This window comes from Arvicola amphibius, chromosome 5, assembly GCF_903992535.2.
Source record: "Arvicola amphibius chromosome 5, mArvAmp1.2, whole genome shotgun sequence".
Taxonomy (NCBI): Eukaryota; Metazoa; Chordata; class Mammalia; order Rodentia; family Cricetidae; genus Arvicola; species Arvicola amphibius.
The window spans coordinates 6,423,643-6,438,985 of NC_052051.1; the positions used below are offsets into that span (position 1 = coordinate 6,423,643).

General features: G+C 47.6%; 1 protein-coding gene across 1 annotated transcript; it reads right to left on the reverse strand.

The window, feature by feature from the left end:
* Positions 1-6,013: 6,013 nt before the first annotated feature.
* Cstf1 (cleavage stimulation factor subunit 1) lies at positions 6,014-15,285 on the reverse strand. The gene is given in 7 exon segments (XM_038330961.1): positions 6,014-6,801; positions 8,986-9,376; positions 10,171-10,320; positions 10,323-10,370; positions 10,507-10,784; positions 13,093-13,290; positions 15,121-15,285. Coding segments are annotated over 6 exon segments (1,296 nt in total). The 5' UTR covers positions 13,262-13,290; positions 15,121-15,285; the 3' UTR covers positions 6,014-6,541.
* Between the last annotated feature and the right edge of the window lie 58 nt (positions 15,286-15,343).

The following is a 15,343-nucleotide window of genomic DNA, read 5'->3' on the forward strand; positions in this document are numbered from 1 at the left end:
TGTCACTTGGAGCTTCTTTTCGGACATATTTGTATGGAAGTGCAGACACTGGCTGTGCGTGATTGACCTTGTTGTTTTGACATTCCGTTTTCAGATGCTGACTGTGCTTTTGAAAGACCCTGCTCTTCTAATGCATATATTGAAATATTTATATATGAATGCATCTGAGATTTTGGTTCAGTCATTAAGGAAATGTGTGGATGTTTGGGTAAATCAAGATTGCTCATGATGGGCTGGGGATGTGGCTCATGGGTGATGTGTATGCCTAGCTTGTGAAAGACCCTGGGACCACAGAAAGACCACATGCCATGATGAAGGGTATCTGCATGGTAGATACACTGGGCCTCATTACACAGGAGACATAAGTGTGGGGTGGGGTGGGGTGGGGGTGGGGGTGGGGGTTGTCCTGGCTGGTCTTATATCAACTTGACAAACTAGAGTTCTCTGAAAGAAGTGAACCTCAATTGAGAAAAATGCTTCCATAAGATCTGGCTGTAAGGCAGTTTCTTAATTAGTGATTGATGGTGTAGGTGGGGCCGTTCATGGGCTGGTGCTCCTAGATTCTATAAGAAGGGTGAGCAAGCCAAGGGAAGCAAGCCAGTAAGCACCTGCCCTCCATTGCTTCTGCATCAGGTTCCGGCCCTGTTTAAGCTCCTGTCCTGATTTTCATCAATAATGAACAGCACTGTGGAAATGTAAACCAAATAAACCCTTTCCTACCCAACTTGCTTTTTGGTTATGGTGTTTCATTGCAGCAACAGAAACCCTAAGTCTCTGTCTTTCTGTCTCTATCATCCCCTGAGCCATCTCACAACCTCTGTAGACTTTAAACTTTTATATCTTAGTATTTTATATGTATGAGTGCTTTGTCTTCATGTATGTATTGTCCCGCATGTGTACCTATGCCACAGAGGTCAGAAGGGGATGTCAGACCCCTGGAACTGGAGCTAGTTAGGAGTCAGCATGTGGGTCCTCTGAAAGGAAGTACGTGCTCGTAACTGCTGAGCCATCTCTCTAGCCCTAGACTTTGCAGTCATTTGGTGGGTGCTGGGAAGTGAACTCAGGTCCTCTGGAAGAGCAGCCCGTGCTCCTAACCGCGGAGCCATCTCTCCAGCCTCCAAATTCACTTTTTTAGGGCACAAAACAATCAAATTTTAAAAGCATACTTAGAGATGTAAAACCATAACCCTTAATGAGTTAATTTCATCTTCCTGAAGGGACACTTCATCCCCAACAGCTGTCTTTCCTCATGCGTCCCTCCCAGATCCTGGCAACCACAGCTCTATTGTACTGTTGACTTTAGCATACATTTGAGATTCCCTGTAAAAACCAGATGGAGGCTGAGCATGGCAGCATCTGTCTATAATCCCAGTACCGAAAGGCTTGAGGGCAGCCTGGACTACTAGTGAGATCCTGTCTCCTCAGTCTACAGAAAGGGAGAAGAGCTAGGTGTGGTGACATATGCCTATAATCCCAGCACTCAGGAGACACAGACAGGCGAATCTCAAAAGACACACACAGACACACACACACGCACACACACACACACATACATGTGCACATGTGCACACACAGAGAAAAATATTTCTGCTAGATAAACATCTGACAGGCCAGGACTAGTATCTAGAATATATAAAGACTTCAACAACAAATAAGGAACCAAATCATCCACATCAATGAGCTGGGCAGAGTTCTTACAGGATGAAACACAGATAGCCAATAAACACACAAAAATGTCCAGTTTCACTAGCCAACCATCAGAGAAATGCAAGTCACCCCAGTCAGGATGGCAGTCATCAAAAACAAATGACAACAGATATCAATGGCAGATGTGACAAAGGGAACCCTTATAGATGACTGAGAGAATGCCAAGTCTAGCCTTGTGGAAGTCAGTACGGAGACTTCTCAAATAACTCAACAGAGACTTTGTACATGACCCAGCCATGATACTCTTGGGTTCTCTGTATCAACATGTCACAGAAGTGCTTGCATGCCACTGTGTACTGTAGCACTGACCACGATAGCTCCATCATGGAGCCAACCTACTCGTCCAACAACAAAGGGGGATGGGAAATTCCTTCCAGTCAGCATGGGGAACGAAGTTATACCATTTGCAAGACAACGAATTCAATAGATAGTCACACTGTGAACTGAGACGGTCTCAGAAAGAGATGTTTTCCCTCATTTGTGGCTCCTCGACTCTATATAGATATATAAAGTCATTCGCACTCACATACAGGGAAGAAGTAAAATGGTCTATATGGACAGAGGGAGCAAAGGAAGGGGGAGGGGATGAAGGGAAGGGCTGGGAGGTACAGGGGGAGGATGTGCATATCTGATACATACATGTGTGAAAACTTAGACATAGCATTAAAAGACCCTGTCTCAAGAAAACAAAAGGAAGGACAAACTTGCTGAAGGTCATAGTAAAGTAACTATGATAGGATTTGAAGTTGAGAAAGATGCCTTAGTAACTCACATTGGAAGTTGGTTCCTATCATCTTAGCAAGCTCCTGGCAACGCTCCTTTCCCACACTGAAGGATGTCTCAAGTGGGAATAACCATGATGCTGTAACTGATATGTCATGTTCTCAAGAACTCAGCCTGGACCAAAATCAAAACTCACTTATACATTGGACAAACGGGATCAGGCCAAGAAATGGGTTGGGCTACCTCCTACTAGATGCTAGGTCAGAAACTTGTAAACACATTTGACTTCTCAGTCCCGGTTTGACTCATTTATGAATGGAAGGTCTGAGATGGCACCTCAGCTACTTTGCCGCAATCTGCCTGCATCTTAAGGCCAGCGAGTCTGACGAGCAAGTATTGCAACAACAGGCTATTCTGGGGAACTGGACGCTTTCAAAATACCTGACGGTCTGAAGTTAACACAATGAGCCAAGAACCTCTGGCGGGGGTGGGGGGGTGGGGTGGGGGGTAGGACGGACCTTGGGCTTCTCTTGTATTTATTTTTTTGAGATAAGATCTCCTATTGCCCAGGCTGGCCTTGACATTGCTCTGCACCAGAGGATGGTCCGGATCCTTTTGCCTCTACTTCAAGTGCTGGGATTATGAGCACGCTGCCACACCCATCTTGTAGCCACGTCCTTAATGTTCTCGATGAGCCAACACAGTACTTTTTTCTTTTCTCAGCCACATACTAGCTCAGGCTAGCCTGGAATTAGGCTAGCTTGGTCTAGCATGGCCTCAGAATCATGGCAATGCTCCTGCCTCAGCCTCCTGAGTGCTGTGATTACAGGCTCGTGCCATTAGAAAACAGTACTTTGGACTCAATTTTCTTTCCTGGGCTTAGTGGATTTGCTCTCTTCATTTCTCCAGGGTCTAATAGGTATCTTAGGAAAGCCAGCTGCCTTTGTGTTTGATGCCCATCAACGGTTTCCACACCAGCTTTCAGCTGTGAAATTTTACTGGGTTTGGTGGTATTCCAACACTGTACCAGGGCTATAAAGACAGCTAAGTGGAACAGTGTACAGAGGGTTCACACCTTGAAGTTTTCAGACTGTATCGATTCAAGATCTGAGCTTGTATCCACTTTCCAAGTGCTGGGGCCGCAGTGTGTGCCACGTTTGGGACCCAGGTTAGGAACTCTGCTAGTTGGGCTACATCGCTAGCCCCCAATTTGCTTTGTCTTGACTCTTTGAATGTAGTCTACATATGCATACGTTTTGCGTGGATAATTCTAACTGCGGGTCTGTTTTTGCTAGTTGGCACCACGATGGCTTGTATCCTGACTGTAAGCTCTCTTGACCCTGTTACCTAGGAGAACTGAGGACTGGGGTTTAGATAATGTTCTCATAGAGACTCGGGCTGTTCTGTAAGGCACCTGTGGCTGCTTACTCATTGGAGATGGCTTTAAATTTCCCAGGTGGTTTGGGTAGTGGTAATAGGTCCACACTGGCTGGTGGAACAGTTGGTAAACAGGCTGGCTCTCAGAGCCTTCCCCACTGCCCCATCCTGGGCATTCGTCACCTCCCCAGCCAGTGCAGAGCACATGGATCTTTGTAGTTCTCTTTTTACTGTGTGTGTGTGTGCACCTTGAAACTCAACCTTACTTTGTGGGACTTAAAAAACAAAACAACAATCTTACTCTTTCCTTTACTATTTTCTCTTCTGGGTCTTGATCCAAGTTCCCACCCCATGAAGCCAAGCTTTATTTCTGCTCAGAAACCATGACCTCACAAGGTCACAGATCGGCATAGCCACTGGCTCCAACCCCGCTAATCTCTGAATGTTTTCTTGTTTCTCAGGACTTCTCTGGTGTTCATGATAGCTCTATTTAGAGCTTAAGAATAAATTCTGCTCACATTTGAACGGCAAGGGTCTCAGGGAGCACAAATGCCTTCCCTCGCCCCAGAACCTGTTTGCACCACAGCACTCTACACCTGTCGCTCAAGTGCTAGCTGCATGGAGCTGACCGAGGCCTCTGAGCACCCAAGGGACTCACAGCTCACAACAGTGACTACCTTCAGGGCCAGAGCTGAGACCAGACTCCCCCATACTGCTTTTCTAAAGAAAACGGAGATACAAAGCAGAGTTTTCTTGAACTGATCTGAAGGAAGGGAATTATACCCGAGTCCTTTCTGTTCAGAGGAGAACAAAGAGCCCACTGGAATGTACCCAGGCCTTCTAGAACAAGCTCCAGACTGTGAAACATATGGCCCACCCTTACAGCTTAAGAACTGCCATTCAACTGTCGGAAGGCTTACGGCAATCTCCAAAAACACAAACTAGCTTACGTTGTTACGTAAAAAAGGTTTATTTTAGAAGTCACATCTTTAAAAAATAACATAGGTTGTTCTGACCAGATATAAACTCATCATTCAAACGCCAGGGGTGTTGTGCATGACAATTATCAAGATGTGAACACCAAGTCCGTGCAATGTTCTTGACATCTACACGAGCTAAAAAACGTGAACGTGGCTTTTAAAAGGCAAGGGAGAGGAAGGGTCAGAGGGAGGGGAGAAAACTATTTTGGAAACAGTTGTAAATGTTAGTACTGAAACCACAGCCATTGAGACTAGCCCGGGGACTGTATAAAGTGGCATTATTACTTTAATTCACAAGCGCTGGACAACATCCTGGCTTGTGCTGGGAGTGCAGGCAGGGACAGAGTGGCGAGCCTGCGGGCAGAGCGGCTGTTCTTGTCCCTAGCCAGTAACTTTCTTATACTCTTATGGGTAGCACCCCCAAGTGGCCACGCTCCAATACTGGAGAATCAGTACACAAAATAAGTGTGTTCACACTTACTGTGGATACAAAATACAGCTCTTCAGGAATGCAACCCCGCCTACCCCACCCCCCACCCCAGTGGTGAGGCTGGAGCAGAACGCTTATGCCAGAGTCCCCACAACACAGCAGTGACCTAGTGTGGCCTAGTCATGACTCTATCAGTGATCTCACTGTTTCCAGGTACTTCACTTCTGCCCAGGTCCCCAGGGAGTCTTCTTTAGGAGGCTCACAGGGCTGGTTCACCTCCGTGCAGCTAGAGACCCCGTCAGCTTCTCAGACACTTCAAGTGAGAGATGCATCAGATGGCACACTGCAGTAACCCCCCCAAAAGCGTGCTCCCCTGTATACCTCTATTAGAAGCTTCTGTCAGGCTGGGGGCAACAGCAGGCTCTTACGGCTTAGACTGGATACAGTTTTGATTATGTATCCCATCAAATCATTACCATCCATTCTGTTTGTTTTTTGAGACAAGGACTCACTATGTAGTTCTGGCTTCCCTGGAATTCATCGTGTAGACCAGACTAGGATCTCACAGAGATCCACTTGCCTCTGCCTCCCGAGAGCAGGATTAACGACAGGCCTAGCCCAGGCTGGTCTCAAACTTGCTATTTAGCCAAGGCAGGCCCTATGCTCCTAATCATCCTACTTTACTGGGCGTATGTTTGGAGCTGTTCGGAGCGGTAAGCCTTGCTGGTACCAAGAGGATGCTGCAGGAAATGGCAGACAGGGGCGATAGATTACTGAAGTGAAGAAGAAGGTACAGTGAGGTTTTGGATCTGAGCTTTATTACCAGGGTGACATCACCTCAGAATGGAACTGGGACCCTGCAAGATGGTTCCACACAGCACCAAACCAAGGTCCTCAGAGCTGCAGACCTCCTCATGGGCTGAAACACAGCTGGAAAGGAAACACAAAGGGGGCAGGGCAGGCGTAAGAGGTCACAAAAGAGCCGGAGGGCACTTCTTGTGAGAGTCCCGGCTGGCCACGAAGAACTTCCAGTGTTCTGTCCTTCTCCTGGACCAGTTGAAAGCCACGGCAAGTCCTGCACTTACGGAGCCGGTGGGAAGCACACCGGAATCACGGCAGCAGACAAGCGCACAGGTCTGTTCCCAACTTCTCCCACAATTCTCCATCAAGGTCAAGAAAAAGAGCTTCCACGTTCAAACCCAAGGCAGGAGCCAGGCAGTGGCACACCCACCACAGATGGTACAAACTGCTCACTCCTGCAGCTGGTGGCAGGACACAGGGAGGGCAGAGTCCTGAGACAGGAACCCTAGGAGTGGGGGCTGGCTCAGTCAGTGGTGGACCTCCGGTACCAGAACCGAGCTCGGAAGTCGTCACTGCACGTCATGAAGCCAGGGTTGGTGGGTGAGTGCACAATACAGCGCACGATGTTGTTGTGGCCCAGGGAAAGCAGGTTTCTACGCTCAGCTGTCCTAGAGTCCCAGCAGCAGAGGCTGATGGTCCTTTCATCCGGCAGCAAAATATAGTCCTCAGTGTGGTTAAACACAGCCTGTGTCCGGTGCACCTGCCGTCCACTCAGACCCGCGCCTGTCACACAAACCAACATGTTAGCCTGTGGACCAAGGGGCAGCCTTAGACCCTCACAATGTTCTAGCGCTGTGCCGACACTGTCACCTCCAGGCCGGCACTCTTGCAGGCAAACGCCCACATTTTACTACGTCATTCATCTCCTAGTTTACAGCCACAGTGCCCAGGCACTGCCTAGCACCACTAACGATTTATTGCTGCTGGGCATTCAGCTTGTATCCACTGACAGTTTGTAAAACAGCTTCCTATCCTCAGGATAAACTAATGGCACACCACATAAGCACTCACCTTTCAAAGGGAAGCTTTATCACTTCATGACTATAAATAGAAGTTATTTATGCTGTAATACCATGTAATGAATAAATATTAAAAAAGCCAGGGCAATCCACTACTTAATGAGGCTATATTTTAGTGGACAGTCTCCAAAGTACCCTTGCACTTAAATCTCAGAAACCAGAGCTCATGTGCTGCTTTTATTCAGAGTTCGCAATGCAGATCTGTACGAGGGGGGAACACGGCTACAGAGGCAGTTAGTAGGGTGTGTACTCCTAAGGGGCCGTGACTTTGGGTAAATGCTTTCCTAATTCAAGTCTTTTTTTTTTTTTTTTTTTCAACTCTCCAGCGTCTGCCCATGAGGGTGCTGAGGAGTAAAGCAAATGACTCACAAGCGCCACCGTGCAAGTGCTCAGGAGATGCTACTAGGAGCATTTATCTGTAAGGTCTGCACAGTACCAGGTGCAAGGCAGATCTACTCAGTGCTGTGCAGTACTCTGGATTCTAATTTGCACCTGTGTCCGTTCCTAACTTCCACTGACTCCAAGTAATGGTGGCAAGACATCAATCTGTGTGCAGATACATGGACTTACTGAAGAGTGTGACAAGAAATTGACATGACACTCCATTACCTTTCTGAAATATCTACCAAACGACCCGTCAGTCAAATGTCTCACCAACAACATAATATAATAACACAGACGGTTTGGAGTCAAGAAAGACGGCCTCACTTCTACTTTTGGGGTTTACAGGAAGGCTGTGCATTTTATAACCGACTTTCCATTTAATTTCTCTTACAAAATACTGCAAATTTTAACTCTCTTCCTGTAAGTTTGGGCTCATCTTTTCCCTATCTATCCATAGCCTAGCTATAGATTATGAATATTGACCTGTCTAGTACGTATAAAAACACATGATGAATTTAATACATCCAATGTCCTCTTTGGGTTTCCCCTTTCTATCGCTATCTCAAAACCATTCTGCATTCTAAGTCTTCAAACCAGAATGGAAACCCTGGCATGCCGACTGTCAGGGCGCTAACTGCCAGGGTGCTGACTTGGGAATTAGGAAATCCATAATGTATACATTCCTTCAGAAAAAAAAATGGCAACTCTCTACTAAATTAAGCCAATAAATCAGGTGTCTACAAAATCCAAGCTCTTGGTAGCAGTCCAGCTCATGCCTGTCCCAGTGCATCACTCCCTGGAAAGCAAGGGCTGTCACTTGTAAATGGAACATTTTCACACTCACTCTGATGGTTTCTGCATACAAGGAGCACCTGGTTTTAAGAGATGTTTTCCAAAATGATACCATATAAAGTATCCAAGTTACCAAGGATAATGACAAAAGTGGCTCTTTAGGCAACTAGCTTGTGCCACAGAGAGGACCAGTGCTAAACCCTGGTGGCTTGAATGTCACCAGCTCTTCTATGTCCCTCTCCAAGATGCTAACTCAGAGAGCTTCTTGACAATACCCTGCAAGCTACAACATTGGTGTGCTTACTGTAGTGAGACCCACACATATCACAGGAGAGGAACTTCCCAGACAATCCTGTCAAACAACACTCTTAGCTGCTGTGGACCACAATTAAGGCACAGCAGCAAACAACACTCTCTGTACCCAGAGCTGAACTGAGCACCACGCTGGGCAAATTCAAGACTTACCATAAAAGGAGCCCACAGGCACAGAGGCTACAAACTGGAGACTAACAGTAACTAGTGGGGGAACTGAGCGGCTTTCTTTTCTTCCTATCTGCTGGGTCTACTTTATACATGGACACTGGTGATCTCTTCCAGGGCTGCCTATATTGGCCTAGGGATGGGCCAAAGGCCTCTCTGAACTCCTTTCCTCCAGTATATCCAGTCCTCAGGAATCTGATCCCAGGAAACCCCAGCATCCCTTCTCACGCACCTGTGTACCTCACCAGCGTCCGTCCTGTGGATATTTCCCAGAGCTTAGCTACAGAGTCTTTTCCACTTGAGAGGATGTACTTGGAATTCTTGGAGAAAATAGCAGAACAGACTTCTGCGCCATCATGAGCTTTCTCAAAGGTTGTGATGCAGCGATTAGAGACGCCATCCCACAGCTTGATGCAGCCGTCCTTGCTGCCAGTGACGTACATGTTGGCACTAGGATTGTAGTTAACGGAGCAGATGGCATCGGTGTGCTGGTCTTGGGGATTGCAAGAAACGAAACACTGGAAGGTGTTGATGTCATAGAGGCGGAGTGTAGGATGCTGAGTCCCAACCAGGATAAAGTCCCCAGAAGGGTGGAAAGAGATGGAACGCAGCATTTCAGCTTCCTGTGAGGACAGAGGCACAGTGTCAGTCACCAGGACCTGACCAGCACACCGAAGGAGGCAGGGGGACAAATGCACATCCCGGGATGCAGAAAACTTACTGGCCAGTTACTCCATAAACTAGATAGGAGGTCACTTGCGAATGAAAATGGGGTGAAATCAGACAGAACCTTGCAAATGGAGTAACGGAGCTGCCCTCATGCGGCCAGAGGTGAAAAAGAGCTTTTCTAACCTGCTCCAGGGCAGTGATACTAAGGAAAGCCAGCCAATGAATGACGGAAGCCGCTTCTGAAAATACAAGCATTTCTGCAACACGGACCCAAAAGGAGACCACAAGTAGCTTTTCTGAAACATTCAACAGTTCCAACTGAGAACACTGGTGGCTTAAGTTATACTTTTAGGGAAGTTTTTGTTTTATCTCAGTCCTGGAGCTCAAACCCACAGTGCAACAAAAGTGACCCATCCCTTCTCAGACAGGGTCTCACACTATAGTTCAAGTTGGCAAGGAATTGACTACGCGTAGGCCTGTCATGAACTTGTGCCAATCCTCCTGGCCCAGCTCATCAGCAGTCTTGAGAGATGTGCACCACGGAGCTGTGACCAGTTGCAGTCCTACCTGGGCAGAGGACAGCCATGACCCACACATCAGTGGAGTCTGGTAAAGTGGCACCAAAGGCTTATCCTTTATAGGGTGATCACTGAGACCACCTGGAAAAAGTCACAAAATACCTGAATCTAAGAAAATAACCATAAAATACTATATCTAAATAAAAGTCAAGGCTTCTCTGATCTCTAACCTGAATGTACTTGAAGGCTCTTTTAGCAGACGGTTTGGAATAATCAAACAATTTCAGAGTATAATCCCTTGAGCCTGAGGCCAGGATTTGTTCTGTAGGGTGAAAAGCAAGACACGTGACTTCATCCACGTGGTCGTAAAGAGTTTCGAATCCACTGGGTGGTTCTCCATGTTCTGTTGTGCAGTCTCATTCATCATGACCTGGACCAACAAGAAAAGGAGAGAGAGATGCTCAAGGTACAGAAGCACCTGGTCCAAGCCCACAGTCCCATGGGGCACACCAGAGCTGGTGAGCACACAGCTGCCTGTCTGGAGCAATGGTAGGCGGGAAGGGTACCTCAATTGGCATGGCACTTTTGGCCAACATTCTTTCCGTGTCCAGTATCTTTATGGAAGCATCAGCGGAGCCTGTGGCTATCAACTGCCCATCTCTGCTATAGGTGGCCACGCGGCATGGGCCTTTGTGGGAAGTGACATAGCAGGTTTCATACTCGGAAGCCTCGGGCGACATTGTCTGGACATCTGCATCAAACTCCAGGTCAATCCCTGTGCCAGGGGCAACTGTATCGGAGCGACCAATTGCATACTGAACTGCAGAGTCATCATTTTCCATCCCTGGAGAAACCAAAATTAAGAGCGTGAGAAAAGATGTTAAGTGCAAAGACAAGCTCCGGGTCTAGGGTGGAAACGATGCCCACCACTACCAACAAATGCTCGGTCAGCCACGCACCCTGCCCATCCTGTGCGCGATGCACCCTGCCCATCCTGTGCGCGATGCACACTGCTGCGGGCAGAATTCATCTTTGACATCACAATACAACAGCACTGCAGCTAATTTATTCTCCCCATTTAGAACAGGGAAACAAAACTGAGCTGGCTTTTTAAAATTTCTTCATTTGTTATGTATACAGTGTTCTGCCTATATGTGTGCCTACATACCAGAAGGGGGCACCAGGTCTCATTACAGATGGTTGTGAGCCACCATGCGGTTGCTGGGAATTGAACTCTGGACCTCTGGAAGATGTTCTTAACCACCGAGCCATCTCTCCAGTCCATCTCTGCTTATTTTACGGTGTTGGCGACAACCCATAGCCTCACACCTACCAGGCAAATACCCTATCACTGAGTTCTATCTCCAGCACCGAATTCTAGTCTTTAGGGTTGTGATCAGTTAGTTGCAGCTTTGGGGTGAATTAGTGACATTAGTGAAATGCCTTTGAAAGATTGCCATACGTAAGTATACTGAAGTTTATAAAAAATTATGTTTGTTGGGTGTTATAAAAGTTGCTTGTGACCCCAGAACTTAGGAGGAAGAGGCAAGAGGATCATGAGTTTAAGATCCACTTTACCTACATATTGAGCTCAAGGCAGCCTCGGAGATAAGAAATCCATTATCAAGCAAGCAAGCAAGCAAGCAAGCAAGCAAATAAAAAGCTGAGAATGATGGAGCCCACTTACGGGAGGCAGAGGCAGGTAAACTGAGGCCTATCTGGTCTATATAATAAAGTAAGTTCCAGGACAGCCACGGGTACATAATGAAATCTTGTCTTAAAAACAAAACAAGGAGGCTGGAAAGATGGCTCAGTGGTTAAGAGTACTTGCCCTGAGATTCAGTTCCCATTACCCACATGGTAACTCACAATCATCTATGATTCCAGTTCCAAGAGACTGGATAACTTTTTTGGCCTATGTGGGCACCAGGCACTCACATGGTACATGCGCATACATGCAGGTTAAACACTCAAATACATAAAATAAAAAACCTAAACTAAAAAAAAATAAAATAAAATCAAAATAAAACACAGAGGTGGAGAGATGGCTCAGCTGTTAAGAGCACTAGTTGTTCTTCCAGAGGATCTGGGTTGAATTCTTAGCTAACAAATGTCTGTACTTCTTGTTCCAGGGAATCTGACACCCTCTTCTGGCCTCCAGGGGCACTGCACACATACAGACCCAAACTAGCAAAACAGTAATAATAAAAATCACTCTTCAGTAAGCTCCAGAACAAACAAGAAAGTGTGGGATTTAAAATAACCTCACCTATCACATAAACAGTAAATGTAACTGGTATAGGAGGACTCAAAACACGTGAAGAACTTTTGTGGCCTCTTCCCATGCATACAACTCTTGCTTTTCAAAACAAATGCCGTGTGTACTACTGGGACTTGCCTGGCTGTTTAAACATTCACAATTCACCAGAACAAGTCTTCAACATTGTATTGCTTCCACATTATATATTTTTATGGATATCTAGAATTAAAATCTTAAATTTTCTCTGTGGACCATTTTAATTTATCCCCCCCCCCGCCTCAGACAATTTCATAAGTGGCATTATCAAGTCAAAGGAATAAATGTGTTCCGTGTGGTGCTACCTTTTCTGTGAACACATCTCTTGTTGCGTACGCTTTCATGCTGACCCAGAACAACGTTAGAGTGTGTGAGCTGTGGAGACCACGTCCTGATTACCATAAATGCTGGCAGTGACATGTGGACACAGCTGGGTACAGGGTAAGGTAGGCGCCAGGATATACCAACGACCAACACAAGGCCCTGATAGCTACAGAGATTCTGGTTTGTGTGTGTGTGTAAATGATTCAAAGGACAAAGCCACTTTCAGGTAGGATGTCAGGAGAGAAGTGCATCACTGTGGCAGAGTAACTGAGCAAAGGAGCACGGGGAGACGGGGCAACGGCGAGAAGAGCAACCTGCCATGACATCTGAGCTGAGACCTGAGGGGAGTGCCCAGGTGATTCGTACAGATAGAATCAGCTTCATCACCTGGACTTCGGTGACCCTTTAAGTACCCATCTCTGTACTTGGCACACACTGGACACTGAAACCACACAGAATAACCTGAGAAAGTGCCCCTGGCAGACATCTACTACGTCATCCTGGGACATAGGAATCTGCAGTCACAGTTTACCTAGTTTGATGAGGTGTAGGAGCTGCTCCGAGGGCGCGCACACTGACTGGGGCTTGATCTCATTGATGAGGCCATTGGCGATGCTGATGTAACCGTCATAGAGCAGCTGGCTAATGATCAGCTTGTAGAGCTGCTGGCGGTCCTTCAAACCCACTTTGGTTCTGTACATTTTGCAGAAGAGGACAGTTTCCCTGACTGCTGCAAGAGTAAACAGGCACTAGTGAAAAGCAGAGGCACTCCTCAGCTACCAGCAGCGCGGATCTCCCCGGCCAGGAGCAGCCACACACTCCACTCCCAGCCTGACTAGGTGTATTATCATTGGACGGTCACCCTGTTTTCCTTGGCTCAGGTTCCTCCGCTGTTATCTAAGTCACGGGAGGTTAATCAAGATGGTGCACAGAAAGTGCAGAGGTGGGTGCTTGCATACAGAAACTATACAAGCCATGTCACCAATGGCTACAGTAGAACCCTTCACTATTCCTCTCTTCTGCTAAACTACCCACTTGCAGCCTTTCTCTGTTGCTATCCCTTCTGTTAGCACTGGTGCCTGCAATAGGCAGACAGCTCACACTCTGTAGATGCCTGGACTACTTTACCTTTCTCACCAGCTGAACTGTAAATCTATGAGTGACATTTTATTATTTTTAAAACCTATTTTCTCTAGGCGGTGGTGTTGCACGCCTTTAATCCCAGCACTCGTAGGTAGACGCTGGCAGATCCCTGTGATTTTGAGACCAGCCTGGTCTACACAGAAAGTCACAGGCCAGCCAGGGCTGCACAGTGAGACCCTGTCACAAACAAACTTAAAGTGATACTACCAAAACAAATAGGAAATGTAAATCTGGACAGACTGTGCTCTCAGTTTCATCTGGAAGGATCGGAGCTCTCCAGTCCATGAAAATGATCCAAAATTGAAGGTGATGGCTTCCATATCAATTTGAGCAGACAATTTGATAATCATCAGTATGTGTGTGGCTAGATGTTTGACTACAGGAGTCCGGGGACAGCAAGCAAGAAGGTGGGACTGGTAGTAGGCTGAGGGTTAATGTTTACTTAGCCTGCCAGATGTCCTAGACTCAGTAACAATAACAGCAGCAGCAACAAAAAGCCCTGCACAACAATAACAAGGACAACAAAAAGCCCGCAGGGCCACACATAGCATCGTACTGATGGGGTGTCCTCAAAAGGTTAACACCAATCAAGCACTTTGTACTGCCAGATATGATTTCAAGCACCTACTTGGCATTAGATCACTAAACGAAGGTATTCAATATACTCGTGCACTTACGTAAGAAATAAATGTACACAAATCTACTCTTGCATAAGACGCCGGGACACAACAGAGGAGGAACTGAGTTCCAAGAATCTAGGAGACCGGTCCATCCAAGCTAAAGTCAGCCCCCAAAAGTTGAGGGCAAGTCTGAGCACTCCGGAGCCCACAACTTAAAACACTGAGCTACCATCTCACTTTTGCCAGGGAATACCTGGGGCTGGACCACGAGATTTAAAAGGCGGGGGGAGTGGTTGAGCCTTCACTGAATGCCCCACAAAACTTCCAGTGGAGCACAGGTCTAGAGGCTTTCCAGTTCGCCAAAAGGAACTCTCAGGCACGAGGCAGGAAGAGCCCGTCCGGGGGCTGCAGCGGACCCAGAGACCGCTCAGGCGGAAAGCAGGGACCCAGGCCCTTGGAGGCTCGGGCTGCAGGCCTGGCCGGCCAACTCTGGCACACGGACTCGGGGCGTACGGCCTCTCACCATCCTCTCCGCAAGTTGCAGATAGTTCACGCAATCCACCACAGACCCCAGCCAACCGCACCAACCCGATTCCCTAAGGCCCCTCCGACCCACAACCCCGTACCCCCGATCAGGGTCTCGGTCTCCGTTCTCTTCTAGAAAAATGGAGGCGCGAATCGTGCCCGATCGATCGCTCTGAGTGCGCACTCACTGCGCACGCGCGAAGGGCACGCAGCAGAGCGCCGAGCAACCTCCTGCTCACTCGCCAGCCTGCCCTTCTCGCCATCTTACTCACTGGCACGTCCCGGACGCTCATTCACCGCCTCCGAGCCGATCACCTTCGCGACAACCCTGAACCCAAAGGGCTGTTGTGTGACCAGCAAACGCCCGATCCGGGGGAGCACGGCGAGCGACAGAACGGCCACAGATCGGACAGGCCGTTGGCTCACCACTTCCGGGCTCTGACGGCTCAGTGCGCTTGCGCTCCAGCTACGCACGGACCGAGCTTCCAGTCGTCG